Below are 20,460 nucleotides of genomic sequence, written 5' to 3'. Positions count from 1 at the left end.
TGTTAAACATAAATACGTCGTAATTCTTTTAAAGAAATATCCAACTGGATATCCTTTTACCTTTCACACTTAATCTGACAACACATTACAGTCAATTAATCAAAGTTAATCAGGTTTAAATAGTCAATAGGTAATAAGTTCGGTCTATTGATTAATCAAGACTTCGTGTGTAACCACAAGTATTACTTAATGTGACAGATCACAACAAGACCCGTTACTTGAACACCTGGCCTGTCCAAATGCACACTTCCAATGCTAAAGTGAACGCTCTTCGGTGTTGTCCACACATTAGCTTCTATCCAGGACTTGTTTTAAAGAGCTATTATAACAATTTAGCGTCGTGAGTAGCTGTAATTCACGCTCGAAGTGTGAACTCCAAAACAAACCAGTACCTTAGCTTTATTATTCCGCTTTCCCGGGACAATAGCAAATTTGAGTCGAATTTGTTGTAAGCTCTGCAGTAGTTTGTCTCACCTAAAGCCACATGCACACCAAGTCACGCATGCGCACTTCAAACGCTGTTAAGATTGGCCAAGACATCTTTGGTCAGCGCAAAGGGACAAGACGAGGAAACTTTCCGCTTGGATTAAAACACATCTTTCTCAAAAACTACGAAATTCTAATCGTCAAATTGTGGATATCTTGTCTGTGACATATTGGACTAGGGATTACCGCTGAAAAGTCTTAGTGGGTTTGATCCGGAGTCGAGGAGGGTGGCCTGACGTTGCCCGAGAACGCCAATCGTTATCGCATGATCTGCCTCCGAGGATTGCGATCAGCAGTCAAACTCTGACCAGTTGGTCAAGTGACCAACAGCGGCCAGAGACCGCAGGACATTCTGGTCAGCACTGGTAGATTTTTGTGGCTTTTACTTCTAGGAATGTAGTGAAATTATTACTTCGGATTATTTTATTTATCTAGTCATGCGCGAGTATAGTGACTTTATGACAGCGTTTATCATGATGTTGCAAAATTCGGAGGGATGGAGCAATCCCGAGTCACTCCAGTGAGGGGCCCACACACTTGTCTCCCCTTTACCTCTTATTTGTGGGGAGTTGGGAAAACTTTTGGAAATACACTTACTGAAACGGATAATTTAATTAGTCATTCATGTACGTACAATACGTGAAGTAACCTCCTACTGTAGGATATATCAATACAGATCTTCATGACTATGAGAAAAACTGTATTGTGGAAATTTATAATTTCGCTTCAAAATGGATTTATGGATTATAAACATTTTCTTGGAATATTTTTGTGTTGACAATCTCTGAAAGACCGCGTGAAGTCGTCATAACAGACCTGTGAGTATGACCATGTTTCTAGTATGTTAAAGGATAATTATGTTTGAAATAAGTAAAAGCAAAAATGTTCCATTAAACATTAAAGGAAAAAATCATACAGATTTCTGGTCAAGAGCTCATAACATACATACATGTATACGCAAATAAGAAAAATAAGTGTAAGTAAACGACTGTTTTCGCATATCACCAATGATAATTTAGCTAAAAAACAACTCGGTTTGCAAAGATTCCGGAACTAATTCTTATCACGCACTAAATCATAAATTAGTAAACAAAATTGTGTACAGTGTAGTACATTTTGTACACGACTGTGTATTTCATTACAAACCATTATCGGCAATTAAGTGACAACAGTTTGGCCCCAAGCATAATCAATTAATTATTAGTGGAACACGTGCATCAGTTGTCTTTAGGAAACTTTTAATGGTGCACGATGTGTGTAAAGCAAAGAGTATGCTTTTCTTGAACATGTAAACGGTTAACTACATGTATACAGAAGTTCATCCTCCTCTTTCACTTATTAGCTTCCAGACTCACTCTAACATGCGGGGAGCCGATTGGAAACGAAAATGTTTGTCTAAACTTTGCCCTCAAGTTATAAATCACCAAGTTGCACTGGTGTCAAATTGTTTTCTTGGCTTAAAAAATATTAGCTACACGTGCGGTGTGTTACTCTCTTCATTTATTACTTGATTGCCGGCGGCAGCTGCATGCAGACGCCCTCAGAGCTCCGGTAAAAACCGAAACATGAATCACACGCGCATGAAGTACACAACACACCACAAACAGTCACCCTTTACTACGGAATTTTAAGTTTCTTATCTCTTAAAGGGAGCATATAGGCCACATATTTGCCACTTCAAGGCAGGCTCATGGCTGAATAACGAAAACGGCCTCGGGAACACTCTGCAAAACATGCACTGAGCACTAAAAAGTGACATCACCATTTAAGACCCGTACCTCGTGTTCTGTTTTCTTCAAAACGTATTTCGCTATAAAGTGCCTATATATTTTCTCTTTAAAGCCACAAGAAAGTTCTGTGTGACCGTGTTGCTTAACTGACATATCGAACCAGTGAACAGAATGATACTTGGATGATTTATATCGTCCTGACTGTAGTGCGAATCAAGTACACATTTCAATACATGAATAATAAAGATAATTATGTTAGTCAATAATGGTCATTTAATGACCAAAGTAATCACCAGATCGTGCAGATACATAAACGTTTAACATCAATTAAAAATTAAATGTGATAATGACATATCGATAAAGTTCAGGCTCAATTAGATTAAACGCCATTCGGTTCTCCACAAAGGTCTTGACAATTTTTCAACACTCCTGCGCATAATTATCCCAATTTTGATGCATACCAACGACACATTCTGACATGTAGTTATTAGTGCACTCAGGTCTAATTAGAAGCATATGTCATTGAAGACAGAGCGAGAGATGCTCTTTAAGTCTAGTCACTCAGACTCCGAAATCGGAAAGCTACTCTTGACCTGACGAACAAAAAACTGTCGAACCGTACTCTGAAAATATTTGCCCGAGGTCAGATTTTAAGTCAAGGTTGGAATTTACCTTGGAGACCCGCATTCTGAAATTTAATTAGGCCAACCTTTTCTCGGAACTTCTCAAAGTGCCTCCATCGCGTCGCCAAAATGTCCGCTCCGCAAATCCATGCGCCACCAAAAACACTTTTTAAACTTCTTTAATTTCAAACTGCTGCTCTTCAGAGATAAATTTGGTGTTAGCATCACCTTTCACTAGCTTGTCAGTTCCAAGCTTTTTATCTCTATACGTTCATCCGCTCCTACTAATTTCGCCAATATCTTGTTAAATCTGCTGCATCTTTCATTTCTTTGTCAGGAACAAGTTTCTGGCATCATCTGGTTGGTTCCTCATATTATCTTTCGCCAGCAGTTTCGCTCTACGGCTGGATACATTATGGCTTTTTCTCATTCTCATCGCGTTCCATGCACCCTGAATTTCGTGGTGAGAAATGTTCCCTGCTACTTCGTCATGATCGTGAAACATAGTTTAGGGAGCATATTTTGTATGTAAACACTTGGTAAGACGGTCGGAGACAGTCGAAGATTTTGAGCAGAGATATGACATTTTGCGCCGAGAGCCTTCCCGATGGCGGCCCAGGAATCAGAAGGTCAAGCGGTTGTTTACCCACGGTGCATTTTCGTTGGTTCGTACTCGGCACAAACACAAAATATTTCCTGTCTCTTTGCACTTCTTACTGCCTCATGATTTCTGCAAATTCATAGAATCCTTTGGAACATTTTCACACCTGACTCTGTACGTACTACTCCTTTAGGGCAAGGGGAGGAGCTTCAGACTGACAGTTGTGGTTGTGGAATATCCAATAGTTGGGATTTGACTGACTAAATGTTAAGTGCTAATGTAGTGTAACTTGCACTGTCGAGGTTGGTTGAATCCTTTCATGAAGAGCTTCCTGATATTTCCTTTTATGATCTTTACGGGCGCTTTTTCCACTTTAGATATATTTTTATCTGTTCAAACTGAAGGGGTTAAAACTCTAGAATGTTGCGAAGATGCATTGGCCACCTTACCATATGGCCCAACGATTATCGTTCTAATGCAGAGCTCCACAGACAATGAAAGTTACTTTTAACACACAGGGATAAAGCGTCGCTTTATCCAAGCGAACTGCAAATAACGACAGAACTCAAACCCCACAATTCAGGCAGCAATTTGTATAAAAATCACACCGAGGTTCAGCATAACACAAAAATACACAATCGGCTGTCTATGAATGGGCCTTGCTATCTCTCCTGCGATCTCGATCGGTTGAAAGGGGACCCTTATCGGAAAGATCTCAGATGGCAGGCCTGACCCCCGGTGCAGACCCATGGTGTATAGCCAGGATAAGGCGACGATTTACATGCGTCAAATGATAATCTCTACTTGCTAATTTCAATGACAATGCTTTATTATTATATGTTGACGGTCATGCATTGAGTGATGAACGCAAATCGGTGATAAGAGAGTTTTCCCTTTCACTCTCTTGTTACCTCTCAGCTTTTAGCGGAGATAAAATACATGGTATTAGTGGATAGGAAATTTGCTTTAATTGTATCATGCTATAGTGAGTTCTTTGTACCTGCTTCCTACATTAGCTGTCTATTTGAATAGAAGTAAGTGAAAAATATTTTCCGCAAATCGTTTTGAGAAAAGATGCAATAGATAAAATAATCGTGCCATTCCGAATTCAATCTGATTGATGGCTCAATACCAGTAGGCGATCATATGGTGTACAGGCCTAGCAATTTGACACCGCGGGCGTCCAAGTGTTCCTTTCGAATGCCAAAGACGGGAGTAGCGCTGAAAATAATTGTGGCTGCATATTTCTGTTAATGATGACTAAAAACGAGGATGACTTGCGGGTAATTGGACTTGGTAATTCGGATATCATTCCAATTTCTCAGTCCGATGCCGCCTTGATATAAATTGTATATACATTTATAAGCATTGATCAATTCATGCCAGCAAAGGATTTGTCCACAATAATGAAGTTCAAATCTAGCTAAAGGGAAGGGAACGATTCAACAGGTTCAAGAAGCTGCAAAGAAAACTTTAGCGAACCCTGAAAATCGGCTGTGTACACCGCGATTCACCGCGATCGAAATTGGTCTCATTGCAATAATCAAGTGATAAATTTACAAGAATTTCTTGAGACGTTATTAAATTAAGGGTAAATCATAAATAGTTGCCTACAGGGTTTAAAATTTCGCGGACGCCGTTCATAAATAATTGGGACAATTGTCGAGGCTTGTGAGAACATCCGCCCAATTTGCTACGGCAATTTCGTGATATCGTCGTACGCTTACTTTATAACGGGAAATGGTAAATCATTTCTCAAATATACCCCTTTAAATTCTTATAGAAATTACGTCATGGCTAATTTCATCGGTTAAGAGTCGAAAGTAGAGTGTGAGATTGGGTGCAGCTTTCTTTGGCAGCTGCAATTTATCTATTGTCTTTTTGGAGCGGGGTAGAAAGCGCCTTTGTCCTTGTTCGTGGTTGTCTCACCGGGCGAGAAATAAAATGACCAATAATAAATTATGAAAACTTTGGCCAATCAAAAGCAAAAAATCGACATCCAATAAAAACACAACCATTTCGTCACTCCGTCACTGTCTCCTTCAATTAATACACCAATGAAATGCCATGCTACGATCACTTCCGGTCAATATTATAGGCAGCAACGGGCGAAGGATGGTAAAATGGTAAAATATTGAAACTGTGCTCATTCAATACCTTCCAAAGTACCACACCTTAAACTAAACGGATTTTGCGTATTTCATCATCATCCTGTTCGACTGATGACTAAAGAAACCACCAGGCCAGTTTTTGCGAATGGCTGAAGGTTATTGCAAATGGAAAGTACCCTTGATGGCTAAGTGGGCAGTAATCACTCCGGGATACTTGCTTACTCATTTTACGAAGAAACTCTGGAGCAGTTTAGGGTGATAACTCGCATTTAGTAAGAGTATCATCCTTTTCAGGGGAAACCTGAGTACGATTTCGTTTCAAGGGCACAGGCCACACAGAAACACTGAACAAGAGCGAGTCCAGTCAGTACAACTTTTAGCACACGTTTTCTTCTCGAAACCTCAATGTCCTTGTGGTTACCATATATATCTCGGGCTCAACAAAACTCTCAATATTGACCTCCAATGCTCAAAGCTACCGCATATCGAAACATGAACTAATTCTTGTTGCTCTTTCGAACTTGACCTTCAGTGCTCTCTCGAAGTTCACCGCTCACTGTGTGAAAGTTCTTGCAGCTCTCCAAAACAGGACTTTCAATGCTGTCTTGAAGCGTCAAACCTTTTTCTCTCTCAATTTTTGTGCTACATGTATCTTCCTGTTTAAACGTACATGGATCCCATCGCTAAATGACCCAGCGGTGTGAAAAGGAGGTACTCCAACTAGCCGTGTCTGCACTACTTCAGACGCTGGCGGGTTGTCAGTCTGAATGGCAGGATCGTAAGTTTCGAGACTGAATTATCGTGATCTCCGATCGTTTGAGGCCTGCACGCGGAAGAAGAACCGCAGAAGCTTGTTGGACTGGATTTTCTCCAAGTATCTTTCTCTTGCATTATCCTTACACTCGGAAAAAAAACTACATAGATGCCCAAAGGTTTGTTTATTTGCACCATTTGTTGGGAAAACTGCTGCTTTCCGATACACAGTAAGGCAAACGTAAGAAAGAATTCTTCCAAACTGCCGCGAACAGTGATATTCTTTAGTCACGGAAACGTGAAATAATTCGCCTGAAACGGTTTTCGACCCCTTGCCATTAATTTATAACTCTTGCTCCAACCAGTCATGCAAAAAAATAACCAAAAACGGTACGATTTTATTTGATTGGACCTGGCGAACTTGGCTTATAATTTCGGAAGTGAAAGCCTTCCTTATACCAAAATATCCTCTTAAGGTACTCGCACGGTTAAGACTCACATGTTCTTGTCAATCAAATCGGTAAATATATATCATGATATATGACGTCACGAGAACAATGTCCATACACAAAGATCACTCCAGGAGTATTGTATAGCCAAAGGGCCAATATTTCCCAACAGTAAGACAAACTGTTTTAAAGTGTCAAAATTCCTTTGCACAAATTTCAAGTGGGTGGGAATGTTGAACCTCACTTCCTCGCCAACATTTGCCCAACAACGCTTACAACAACTCGAAATGGATGTTAAAATAGACTCAGCGACTTAAGTCAGGCCCATGTGGACCTAAACGATTTGATAATCGTTAAGTGAATTTCCATATTATGAACTCAAATATTCAGTAATGCACCCTATTCTTGACTTGATTTGTTTTCGCGATTGGCATGACAAATATAGGCCACGCATTTGTTCAGCACATTTGTTTGCATGCAAATTTTGGACCAAAATTGTTACAAATATTACACACCCAGTGGTCGTACTCCTAAATTGCAAAGTCAACAGCGACCCCAGAACTGCCCGATTGTCTTCATCTCAAAAACCAATATGGTGACCTTTGCAGCCATCTTGGATATAGGGGGCGCCAACCAGCCTGTACCTCCCATGTATTCAGATCACAAAACCGCTAATGGTGGCGCGGCTTTTGTCATATTTTAACAAGCAAATACGCAATATTTTACCACCAGCCCTCTTCATCACTTTATCATCACAACAATGTAGATGTCAGTGCAATAATGAGAAAAAACTGTACATGTTTTCAGCGGGACTAGATAAAAAGCGCAGTGGTGTCATTAGCCACTTCACAACGCGAAATCTCAAAAAGGTGTCATGAAAGTTGAATGAATATAGCCAACATTCTCAGACGAGCATTCAACGCCTTGACAAACACTACAAGGGCCACTTGAACATCCAATTTGATTTAGATGATTTGTACACGCTTTTCCGGTCTAAATCAAACCAACAATTAGAGATCAAAGTTAGCTTAAAAGAAGTGTCATTTAAGCCACAATCCTTTGAAAAGAATTGCATGATAATCAAGATTACACAATCGCAGTGGCTATTTCTTTAGAATAACACAAAGGTTTGATAGACTCCAGGAGAGTCAATCCACAGGAAGTGCTCTGGTTCGCCAAGAGCTATGGTGGCCTTCCTGCCATTCTTTGAGAATCCGTTTGAAGGAATTCGCCACCAGAACCCTCAATGATGACCAATAATAAAGTCAATCTTGTAAGCCTTGGGCTACGAGCTGTGCGGTTGTGTGTTACGATGATGATGCGATCTTACTCGGTTACGCTGGGCTCTCTCCCGGGGGTATATCTTGGTCACGTCTTGTCCATGAAAGGCACCTTTGGCGTGGCTGGTGCTAAAAATGACACTGCACGTCAAATGGCAGGGTTCGGCTAAAAGAAGGAATGCGAGGGACAAACTTGGAACAATGGCAATAATGATAGGTTGCGGACTCCTGAAATGGATGCATTTGAGACTGTTGGTTGCTGAATTAGCGCACAACCACGGCCGCGTCCTTATTCAAACCGTACATGCCAAGAAAATGCTGTAGTTATTGTCTAACGTAACGTTATTTGGCTCTTTCTTCAGAAAAAGCTTCCTTACCACTCAATGGTTATCATTTCAGTATCTCAGCTTGGTGCGTGCACATCATCATGATAAGAGAGTGATGACTAGGGGTGTAATCGAGCCTTAGTGGTTTACATCAACAGGTATATTTTCATCAGCTAATCACAAGTTATCAATTGTTAGAACCAAAACCCAAAAAAGCAATTGCTACACGCAGTCCGAAAAGAAATCAGCTACCGCGTTGTCGAAGTACGTCTCCTCGTAGCATAACAACATGCGCTAGTAAAAGCAATCGAAGAACTACAATTGTGGGGCTACTTGTTTCCGGTTCAAGCGGAGGGCGGATGGAGGATGCTGGATACCAGAAACGACTGCGATTAAAAATAAAACATTGCGAAAGTTTATCACTGGAAGCCTTATTTTACTACACAGTTTGTGTTGTAATAAGATTACCCAATAAGTATAAACCTTAAACAGATCTGTAATTTAAACACTGACAAGTGATTTTCCTGCAGCAAAACATATTCAACGCAGCTGCAACCACTTGATAGACCAGGTTTTCCCGCACTCTATCTCAATGGACTCTCTATCAACCGCTGGGTTCGATGATACGGCCACAAGCAGCCACCAGAAGATGGAGATAAATGATACGTTCTCTCAACAGCCACCGCCCCGAGTGCCAAACACAGCTTATACCAAGAAAAAATTATCACTTCCGTTCCGTAATTGCTTTGCGCATGCGTGCGACCAAGTTGGTAATGCCAGATATCTTGGAGCGCATTTTTAAGTTACATTCCTGTATTGCTAACAAGCGCACCATGTTACCAATAGAGTGAATAAGAAAATGGACTATCGTTCCGCTTGCTAATCAAGTCTAATTGGTTGCTAGCTTTTAGCTCCAGGTCTAAGACAACGGAAGCTGATGTATCTCTTCATTCTTCACCTGTTCCCAGCTTCATCGGCCGTAAACCATTTCTCAAAGGCTGATGACGGATGGTGTAATTACTGTGTACCCTTAAAGTTGTTTCAGATAGATTTGGTTAAAACATCTAACAATAACAATGTTGCATTCCCCGAAACAAATATGTCAGTCACTTTTGCTATGTAGTGGAAATACATAGGGGAGTTGAAGAAGGCATAGGGCCTCTCACTCACGGTGATGGTTCCTATGCACTGCCATAATTGAGCACGGCGTTTCTAGATACATGTACACGTACATCGTGAGTGTCGGTACACAGCCATAGTACTGTAGAATACACACGTATCCTTACCATCTTGCAAAGATAATTTACCATCTGCATGGAAAAATGCTCACCATTTTGAACGATTGAGACTATTTAGACGATTATAATCTGGAAGATTTTTTACCATTTGAGAATGCTTACCATTAGGGAGAATGCGTACCATTTGGAAAAATGCTTACCATTTCGAAGAATGCTTACCTTTTGGGAGATAGACAGTGCAGTCACAGCAGCTTTGTAAAAAAACGGGGCTCAAATGTCAAATTCAGTCCGTCAAGGACAGATGTCCTACCATCAGCTGCTGCCCTCTATTTCCCATACCACCGGGACTGAATCCTTTCTTGTCCATTGTTGGAGTCTGGCATTTTCATTGTGTGTCCATTGAAATATCACAGCTCGTGTTTCTATATATCAAATACAGGGGCGCTGTGGATGTGCCATGTAAAGTCCAGTATTAGTGTAATTCATTTTGGCAGACCTTGCAGAATGTCTGGGGAGCAAAGGATTCCAGCATACGCTTTGATCTCGGAGCTATTGATGGTCATGGCCTCTTCAGAACCGTATATCATATTCCTTCAGAATACAATGGGGCCGGACACTTTTCCATTGGGGCCGGATATTTTCTATGTCTGCGCCGGAACTTTCCCGAAATACAGCTTAACCCAAAATTGTACTATCGAAAATCCCTGAATTGGCAAAAAGAAGATAATCTTGCTGTTCATTTCTTTGTGTGTTGATAAAAAATTGTACATGAAGAGTAGCGTTGAAGGAACTACACCAAAAAGAGGCGACAGAGTTTTAACAAAACAAGAATATTGCATTAACCTGAGAATTATTTTGTAGACTAATGATCTTTTGGTAAAATATCGTCCAATCTTAGACCATAAAATCGACAGATTTACGTTTCCTTTCCGCAATCATTGGCCTGTATATGTGGGTTGCGCTGAATAATCACTTTATTGCACTGTGCTTTTAGATCGTTAAATCTTTTGTTACACTATTGACTCGCCTATTTAGCTCATGAAAGGTTTGACTGATGCAATTTGAGATCGTTATCATTCCTTAAACCGATCACCAACGCAAGGAGATCTAATACTCACCAGTATATAGACGCTTTTCCCTTCCCACGCCCACGAAGGCAAAACCCTAGACCAAACCGAACTGCGCACGCCAAATTTAATTTAATTACACTACCCATAAAACATTTGACAAAACTCGCGTGTAACCCGATTATTATTCATGGATGATCTAGTATCGAATCATCGCCCGAAATCGCTTGCTTTATAGTCTGTCATCTGGTGTATTCCTACACCCACCTGCCGACCAATCAAAACCCGAGTTCACCCGTGATTCACCGGGGCCATTATGGCCGCTTGTTTTGAGTTTCTTAAACTCGAACGTGGGCAGTCAGTGCCAGTATATCTAGTAACGTGGGTTAGACACGGTCAAGCTCACCTGCGGATAAAATAACAGTGGATATGAAAAGGATACAATGTTTTATGGATATAGTTCCATCACATTGCCGGTAAGTGGTCTATCATATTGAAAACATTCACACAATACTACATTGTATCTATAACAATGTATCGAGATAATTTTCAAAACCATTTGAGAAAATGATGCCATTACCACTGGTGACAAAGCAATAGAATTATCGAATTGCCCCGCTACATCTTCGGAAAATATAATTACTAAGTCTGACATCTTTCTGCACTTAATTTCTCTAAGTTCATATTCCTTTCAGCATTGCTGTCATATAAAACTAATACTTATGAATATTTTCACATCAAATAAGAAAGCATATATAACAAATTTGTAGAGAAATATTAAATAAATTACGCACGCCAGAAGTGAAGGTGTTGGTACAAAAATAACACATCCGTAAAGGCCTGTAACTAGAAGACGTTTTAATCTACAATGCCAATATTCCGTACAACAGCAACAGTTCGTAACGAAATCGTCCAAATTCGCACGAGTCGAAGTAATTCTTGGATTATAGTTCCTCTGTTGCTGCCGGGGCCTTTGTTGACATTGTGAAACTGAGATGGTTTGAGTATCTTCTTCCAAGCCAAGGGTGTGCTTTCTCTGATAGCAAGAGTGCCTTAGGTTGACCGGAGGGAATGTCCTTTCAAAATATATCGGGGGCAATCAGAGGCTTATTGGCGCGCTTGGAAATAGTTTCAGATATCTCTGTAAAAGTGCGAACAACAGGTTACATATTCACTGCTTGGACATTGTCAATTCACTTTATTGTTTATAACACACCATTCTTATTGTATTTGATTCCTCTATTAAAGATTGAGAGTATAGTCATAAAGGCCATGTTTTAGGTAAATTACGAACATGTTGTAATCGAGTGAAACAAATAGCGATAATTGATGCAAAAAACGACAAATGTGAATTCAGTTGAAGAAAATGACGATAAATGTAGATATATCCAGTTGAAGAAAATAACTATGAATGTACATGTCGATTCACTTGAAACCAATGACGATCGATGTGCAATAAAAAAATATGTATTCAACTGAAATGTTAAACGCAACAGCTTAAAATGTAACATGAAGATAACCTACACAGCCATCTCAACAGCTTAAATTGGAACATTATGACATGAAAATGACCTACACAGCCATCTCAACAGCTTAAATTGGAACATTATGACATGAAGATAACCTACACAGCCATCTAAACAGCTTAAACTGGAACATTATGACATGAAGATAACCTACACAGCCATCTAAACAGCTTTAACTGGAACATTATGACATGAAGATAACCTAAACAGCCACCTCAACAGCTTAAACTGGAACATTATGACATGAAGATAACCTTAGGAGCTGGCTCAACAACTTAAACTGAGAAATCTTGCGTGAAGATCTCAACAACTTAAACTGGAACCTTATACACGAAGATAACATTAGCGGCCATCGTCGAAGCCTAAGTTAGAACCTTATTACACGAGGATAACATAAATGGCTAAACAGTCATTTCAACAACCCAAACTGGAACATTATGACATGAAGATAAGCTAAACAGCCATCTCAAGAACTTAAACTGGAACATGATTACGAAGATAACCTAAACAGTTCGTATTTCACCTGATTTAATACGGGGCTCAGACATAAACTGGTGGAGTTTTCGGCCAGATATAGCCTCCTTCAGCATCTAAAATCGTAACCTTACCAATAATTTACAATATCTGTAAATACTTAGAGATAAATACCACCTACCGTATCATTAAGTAGAATACAGAAGCTGCGTAATTGGCACACCTTTCGAATGGCTTGCAGATCCCTCCACAGGACTCATTAATCGAAAGCATGCTCAGATATAATGAAGAGCCTCTCAGTGTTGTTTGAACTTTTTCTTTCTCATGACTTCCACATGGCATTCCGATTCTTATCATCTTGTCATTAAAGGATATTGTTCCAGGGCGCGTGTCCTCACCGATTTTACTCATCCGGTAGGGATATCTTGCCTCGATGGGACCCAGGTGTTCAATCTACCCAAGATTTCATTTATTTATCGACAGGTATCCCCAGATGGTTCTGGAGTTTTTTCTAATCAATTTCATGTGACTATGCTGTAAATTTTGATTAGGATCTCTATAATATGAATTGGCTTTCTGGTAAAGTTGAGTTGGAATTGGCTTCACCCATCTGTTGATATCTCTCATATCTCTGCAAACTCTCAAAACCCTCGTGATGTCAGCAGATGGAGAATCATCCGTTCTCTGCAGCCAAACAAGGCCAAAATCAGTCCTGCTTTTGGCCAATCCGCCTTTTTCACTAAACATTGTCATCAGTACATGCAGTTGCCCAGACTCCATCTCTTCAACCAAACTTTGGGCAAGACGGAAAGACGAAAATATTTTTTTTGCGATCAGGTCTTGGGTCCCAATACATGTCTAAAACGTTCCAAAAACGTGCTGGCCTAAATTACCACGAATCCTCTTCAGTGTATGTTGATCCATTTTAAGGATATTTGAGAGAGAAGTATGTAGTAGTTGGAAATATCTTAGATCTCTGGTCAAACCAGTGCGGTGTCTTTCAGATATGAAAAAGGCGCCATACCTTGTCATCTCCAACTCCAAACCCACAGACGGCAAACCAAAAGTTGTATTTTGCTTTGTACACTGTGGTCTTTAAAGCAAACAAAAGTCCACTATTTCCTGTGGATGGGCGTCCTGCGGTTCACATGTCAAGTGGCTGTCATTGAGGTTCTTTCAACGGAACTTCCCCAAACATTCCTGCTTAAGAAGCCAAGCTCACCCACGGTAGAGAGATCCTGTTACAGACGCCAAACACTCCGCCGCGTACCCGATTAAAACTTTTCAGTTTTGTCAAACTAGAACTCTTAATTTTGGTAATTCGCTTAGCGATTTTGATCATTACGGATATAATTGCCGGGTTCCTTTGATGTCATTCGAAGTGAATCATCTGAAGTTGCCGCCTTGGTCGCGTGTTTTACTGTCAGGGGAAAACAGCACTTGATAACCTTAAGACACGATACAATTTCTTTCTAACTTTGAAGCTTTTTTTACAAACGTTTAGCAAAACAGGAAACCAATCTTCTCTTCGTTGTTGCTGAACGTTCTTTCTGTGTCAGCAACAATCTCTCTTCTACATGTTGTTTTCTTCACAATATTATAGTATATTACTCAATGTAGCTAAGCCTAAGGTCCCCTAGCTAGGAGGACATTAGTAGAGGTTAAGAAAACATGATGATAATGGCAGAAAAGAGACTATAAAAACCTTTCTCATAAAGTGCCACCGAGCACTTCCTCATTGCATTTAGCTGTTATCAATGTTTCTCGTCGTCTATTTCCATGATTTACATCATACATGTACTCGAGAATGTTAAAAACCTTATTGATATGCATCGAGCTTTCGAGGAATTAATTGTCGAAATTAATTTCGTGTGGCAAAGGGAGCAGTCAGTGTCAACACTTAACTGTGAAATTGCAAATAGTGTTTTTGTACAGCGTCATTTCGAATAAAGAATCTTTCTTTGCGCTGGAGTACATAAGTATCGTAAAATTCTTTTTGGCTACGTCATCTTCATGCAGCATCGTTATCCACCAACTTGTTGCTTCTTTGCCTGCACTTTCTCATCATTTCTTGCCACTAATTGACATTCTTATCCAATCAGACTAGGTGAAACCTGTTTCCTCCGGACTGCACATTTAATGGACCAATAAAATACGTTATTCAGACTGCTTCCGGTTTGCTGTCCATATCAAGTTTTCAAAAGCATAAAAATGTTTCAGAATAAAAAAAAATGAATGAATCAAATTTGCTGAGAACAATTTGCCGAAATAGCATACCAAAGTACATGGGACGTCTAAATCCCAAAATTTCAACAAGGGCTAAAGTAAGTCATAATCCGCCAAAACATTGCATTGATCTTATGCACTTCACGTACCCAAGTTATGCTTATAATCCAACATGAGGACCTGGAAGTCCTTTTTATTAAGGCATTGACTGCTGGTAACCTCATTATTGCCTTTATAGCAATCAAAATTCACTAAATATGATATATGGTTACCGTTTCTTCCTACTTGACAAGCCAGATATCGTTTCTACTCAACTCAATACGATAATTGATGAATTGGCTATTAGCACCCGGACCCGTCAATGGTCACTTCGCCTGTCTCCCAGAAAGATCATTGACTCTGAATCTGTTTCAACGTCAGATCCTGTCAATGGGGAGATAAACCTACCATTAACTCGTCCAGTATTAGAATACCACCAACTAAAAATGACACCTCGCAAGCAATTAGGTCCATTTTACCATGTTAGTATCTAATTCCTGATACATTAGTCGAACACAACTATGTAGACACAAGATACGTCGAGATATCTTAGAAGGGCCTTGATACGAATGTAAAATATCATGATAACATTGATGTTGATATTTGCCATCACTAATACAGAAGCTAGCCAATCAGAAATGGAGTGACATTTGGTGAGCGAAGTTGCTTCCGCGCCAAATCACAATAAATCATCTCTTGCGGACGACAATTTTACACTGACTTTTTAGTGCTCGACGTCTGCTTCCACCTATGTGTCCAGATATATGACTTCAGGAAGTAAGGGAAAAAACTCACCCTTTTTGTTTTGCTTGTTGAGAGTGAGAGAGACTGGAGAGAGTTTTTAATGGTGGAGAGAAAGCCATCTGCTCGTGACGTCAGTGTACTCTCCACTCCGCTCCATTCAGCTCGACTTCCATCAATGTCTGGAGAGTCCCACCCGGATTGTTCTTGTTGGATGGCATTTGATTGTGTAACCTATATATTCTTGTCCATTACAGAAGTAGGAGAACGGCACAACTTATCCTCAAGAAGCAAACAATACCTATGAAAACTTCTTAAAAGCCAGAAGGCTGTGGATGTAAACTACAGTCCCCTTGGCGCACGTCTGTCGCAGACTTTTTCTTTGGCGCCATTCATTGACTAAATAGCATTTTCAATGTGTATTTTCAGGCTACAACATGTCTGAAGTGATCGACATTTTCTTGGTGTTCCTCTGCTGCGCTATCGTGACCGGACATAGCCAGATTGTATCGGAAGACCCCCAAACAGACGCCACAAAACCCGAGTACACCTCGGATCAGATTCACCAGATAGAACGGAGCCTGTTGCAGATCTTTGGTTTCAAGGAACGGCCGAAACCCATACGGAAGGACATCGTGATCCCGGACTACATGGTGGAGCTGTACAAACAGAAGATGAGAGATCAGGACGACTTGAGTATGCATATCAACCAGAAAAACACAGACAGTGGCTCGGCAAACACAGTACGGAGTTACTTTCATCACGGTATGTGAAGTTTTAATAACTTTTAACGAGAATTTGCTTTTAACTTCATTCTTGAGTTGCGCCGTTTGCCATTGTTCATGCTGTTGAAGACGCCGGTCTGACGGCCTACCTTCAGTGATGATTGTGCCACAAATGTTTCTGGCGTCACAACACTTAATATTCTCTTATTTTATATTCTGCAGATTCAGACGATGACGATGAAGGGTCGGAAGAGGACTGGCATAAAGTACGACTGGTTTTCAACATCTCGGACATACCTTCGATGGAGTACGTTACGGGCGCCGAATTACGATTATTCAGGGAGATACCGACGGATATAAAAGACGCTGATAGTGCGGTGAAGCATCGGATAGATATTTACGAAATTATTAGACCCGCCACGAAAAGGACGGAGGCATTAAAACGTTTAGTAGACACGAAACGCGTCGATTTACGGAACGCTAAATGGGAGAGTTTTGATGTGAGTGAGACTGTCAATAACTGGCGAAATGCTAAAAAGTTCAATAATGGTTTGGAGGTGCATTTTCTGACGAAAAATGGGGACGTTCCCAAATCTCAGGAGCACGTGAGATTACGGCGATCGGTTCGAAGGAATCGTAAAAATAAACGTAATAAACAAAAAGAGGACAAGGACTGGAATAAAAAGAGACCAGTTTTGGTTATGTATAGTGACGATGGTAAAGCTAGGTCAAGAACTCGTAGAAACAATCATAGAAAATCGCGCAATCTTAGGCGAAAAAGCAGAGATCAGTGTCGACGACATCAGTTGTATGTAGACTTTAGTGACGTTGGTTGGAATGACTGGATTGTGGCCCCACCCGGCTACCAAGCCTACTACTGCCATGGGGATTGCCCCTTCCCGCTGGCCGATCACTTGAACTCGACTAATCATGCAATAGTTCAAAATCTTGTGAATTCTGCCTACCCTCATGTTGTGCCTAAAGCATGCTGTGTGCCCACGGAACTTAGCCCGATCTCGATGCTTTACTTGGACGAGAACGAGAAAGTTGTGTTGAAAAACTATCAGGATATGGTGGTAGAAGGGTGCGGCTGTCGATAGGCACGGATTATTGTCAAATTCTTGTTAGATTTGATGAATTGAAGTGGAATTTTGAGCGATCTCGAGTGTCCTTTTGGCGTCTTAAGGACCGAGTATTGTGCTTCGAAAACCACTCGAATGTCCGGGGGCCGTGCCCCAAGCGCCGTGGACACTTGGCGAGTCAAGTTGGGTGTTACCCGTTGCGGTAACACATGGAATGTAGGAGAGATAATATGGTAGAAAGCGATTTGGGATATGACGGCCAGATATGGGAGTCGGAGATTTTAAGAATATAGAAATCAGGGATTCAGATTGTGCTTTTCATTACGGACGTTCCGCTGAAGTGAACTTTGCGCGGACAACATTTGGAGTAAATATTTATCAAGTAATTATTACCAAAGTTCCTTAGACAAATGTGGTGCAGACACTTAAACGTGATATCTAAATATGACGATATTTTCGTTGTAAGTTTCAAAACACTAAGTGTTTAGGATGACATTGTACTTAGAATATGTTACAAAGTGTTTTTTTGGGAAATGTATCACTTTTCACTTTGGGATTAGTAATCTTAGATCTGATGTGGATTATAAATTTACCCCACGACTACGTAAGGTGAGAGAAATTGAGGTCTTTGTAAACTTGAATTTCGCAAATATCGTTTAGTGAAATCTCAATTTCTGGTATATCTGGTCGTGCTGCGGCCAGAATGCCGAATTGCTCTTGGTGATAATTATTTATTACTCTTCATAACCTCTTCATGCCCTCACTTAATTACGAGTACAACAAGATATTGTTTGGTTGTCCTTTTCATTACTACAAGATTGTTGGTAGGGGTGGGGTGTGGGTCTAGCGTTAATTATACACGAATAAATAACTTAGTGAGAGAACGCCGTACTGAATATACTCTGCATTTAGTTTTCTCCATTTGCGATATTTCAATTTAAGCCTGTAAAGAAAAAGAACATGACCCTGCTTCCAACCATCCTGTCGACCATCATAGCAGCCAAGGCAGAAAAATAACGATCAATATAGCGGATTCTTCTGGGGATTTGGTGGGTCGTATGGGCGTTTCACTTGCCGTTTATCGATATCTTTCGGGATTTCCTATTTTCAAACTGTTACAAACTAACAGGAGCGCACAACAACAAACATGTCCTGGGAATGGTTATATGAAAAGGGGAAGGGCGTCTTCGAACATAAATTGCACTTTTTTTCAACTTTGAGTGAAAATAAGACGGGTAACCAAAGGCATCTGACCACAGTCGCCACATGCTTCATAATCGTATATTCTGAACCTGAAGCGTGCCGTAAACTTTCTACTGGTATAGCTCAGCGACCTTTACAATTTTAAGAGACACACGCTAGTGATCGAATTTTACATCAAGTTGTGTTAGTTGGCATTTTAATAAAACTTTATTACAATACGGTGGCACTCTTAAAAATAACGGGTTTTGAGCTTTTGAGGAACATTTTAGGGTTTTTCGGCCGAACCAAATATGCACTTCTAAGAGGTTTTTCGTCAAATGAAAAATCCTAGAGGTTTTTGAAATTCTAAAAACGTCTCAGGGTTTTTCGATTCGACGGAAAACCGTTAAGGAGTGCATATTTGTGTTGGCCAAGAAACCAGGACGGCTCAAAAAATTATTTCTAATAGTGTACATGACAATACACGGCGGGGAAGTCATTTTGAGTGTTCTTTGGTCCAAATATTAGTAAGAGGCAGTGTGAATTTACAATATTTCACTTCTTCAGTGAAATTTACAATATGTAACGCAGGCATTGTAAATATGAAACTGTAAAACAGGTTCCAAAATGTTAAGGCATTAGACTTTACCACCTACATGTACTCACTGTTTGTGGACGATCCAATGCCTCGATGGAAGGTCGAATTTTGGGAAGAGTTATGTATCATCACTTTTCACTTTGAGGTACTGTATTGCATTTGTTTGAAAATATTATACTCTCTCTTCATTTTTGTATGGTCAGAGGCAAATATTCACGCCTCGCCTTTTCAGTATCAGTTGCGGTTTTCCATTGGCTCGAAGGATATCTGGCCAAGCATTGATAGAAGATCATGACTGTGTAATGTACACTATTTGCAGGCGGCGTTTATGCGTGAGTCTTGATTGACCTTATAACAGTGAAAATAGAGTATCAACAATCGCTCCTCCCGTCATTGACTATGAAGGCGTTCCATGGACTCAAAACCTATCATAGTCGGCGGGGTCGATCTAGATGTCTCATGGCGGGGGTTACGGGGTCTTTTTAGGTCCACTAGCATTTCTTTTGGGTTGTCAGATTCCTTTGTACACGAGTAAGAGAAAATATTATCCAACATTTACGGTTTAATCGCAAAATATTTCATCAATGTATTGAGAACGATTTTTCTCACCAGTTTTCGGTCGTTTTAGCAGTTGCCAGAGAGTTCCCGAAATTCTAAGTAGCCCGCGTGCATTCTTCGTATACACCTATAGTCCCCGTGGTTGTACCTGGACACAAGTCGATGTTGGCTTTATGGTCACTAGTCGATGTTGGCTTTTCTTACGGGGTATCAAATTGAGGTACGTCTTTATAATTTCTCCGAACGTACACAGACCTATAGACGGAACACCTCTTGTTTGGAATGGGCTAACGCGTAAAACGACAACCATCGATTCCATGCCATTGGCATGTCTGTTAGTTTTTGTAATTTAATTGGTATGAAGTTTTATTATTTGCAATAAAAATTGTCTCATTGTAAATTATCACTGAAATGCTGGCGTTGATTTATTTTGTACTTTAGCAGAGACATAAATTCCAATCAATAGCAAGGAGTGTTAAGCACGCATGTTGCGTGCGACGATGGGAAATTGTCCGTAATTGAACATGTAAGACAGAAAGTGCATGTCGTTTGATTGAAACACAGTAGTGTAATAAGGAAATGTTTCGTCTCTACATTCAAGTTTTTGTTCTTTACCGAGAAAAGACATAAGAAAACGGAACTTCA

The 20,460-nt window shown here is 40.3% G+C and overlaps 1 protein-coding gene across 2 annotated transcripts; it reads left to right on the top strand.

Annotated features, from left to right (window-relative positions):
• The first annotated feature begins 539 nt into the window (after nt 1–539).
• On the top strand, nt 540–20,220 carry LOC135485615 (bone morphogenetic protein 4-like). 2 transcript variants are annotated; one of them, XM_064767844.1, is made up of 3 exons: nt 540–1,304; nt 16,100–16,435; nt 16,618–20,220. In XM_064767844.1, exons 2-3 carry the CDS (start codon nt 16,108–16,110, stop codon nt 17,493–17,495), a joined length of 1,206 nt encoding a protein of 401 aa, XP_064623914.1. In that variant the 5' UTR covers nt 540–1,304; nt 16,100–16,107; the 3' UTR covers nt 17,496–20,220. The 2 variants fall into 2 exon arrangements, with proteins under 2 accessions (XP_064623914.1, XP_064623915.1); XM_064767845.1 differs by lacking the exon at nt 540–1,304 and adding an exon at nt 11,055–11,140.
• The last annotated feature ends 240 nt before the right edge of the window (nt 20,221–20,460 follow it).

Source organism: Lineus longissimus, chromosome 3 (assembly GCF_910592395.1).
Source record: "Lineus longissimus chromosome 3, tnLinLong1.2, whole genome shotgun sequence".
NCBI lineage: Eukaryota > Metazoa > Nemertea > Pilidiophora > Heteronemertea > Lineidae > Lineus > Lineus longissimus.
The sequence above is the reverse complement of the archived record's forward strand: the minus strand, read 5'-3'. Positions and strand labels throughout refer to the sequence as shown.

Coding starts and splice junctions, on each gene's coding strand:
- LOC135485615 (XM_064767844.1), top strand. CDS start 16,108: ATGTCTGAAGTGATCGACATTTTCTTGGTGTTCCTCTGCTGCGCTATC. Junction 16,436..16,617: donor ACGGAGTTACTTTCATCACG/GTATGTGAAGTT, acceptor TATATTCTGCAG/ATTCAGACGATGACGATGAA.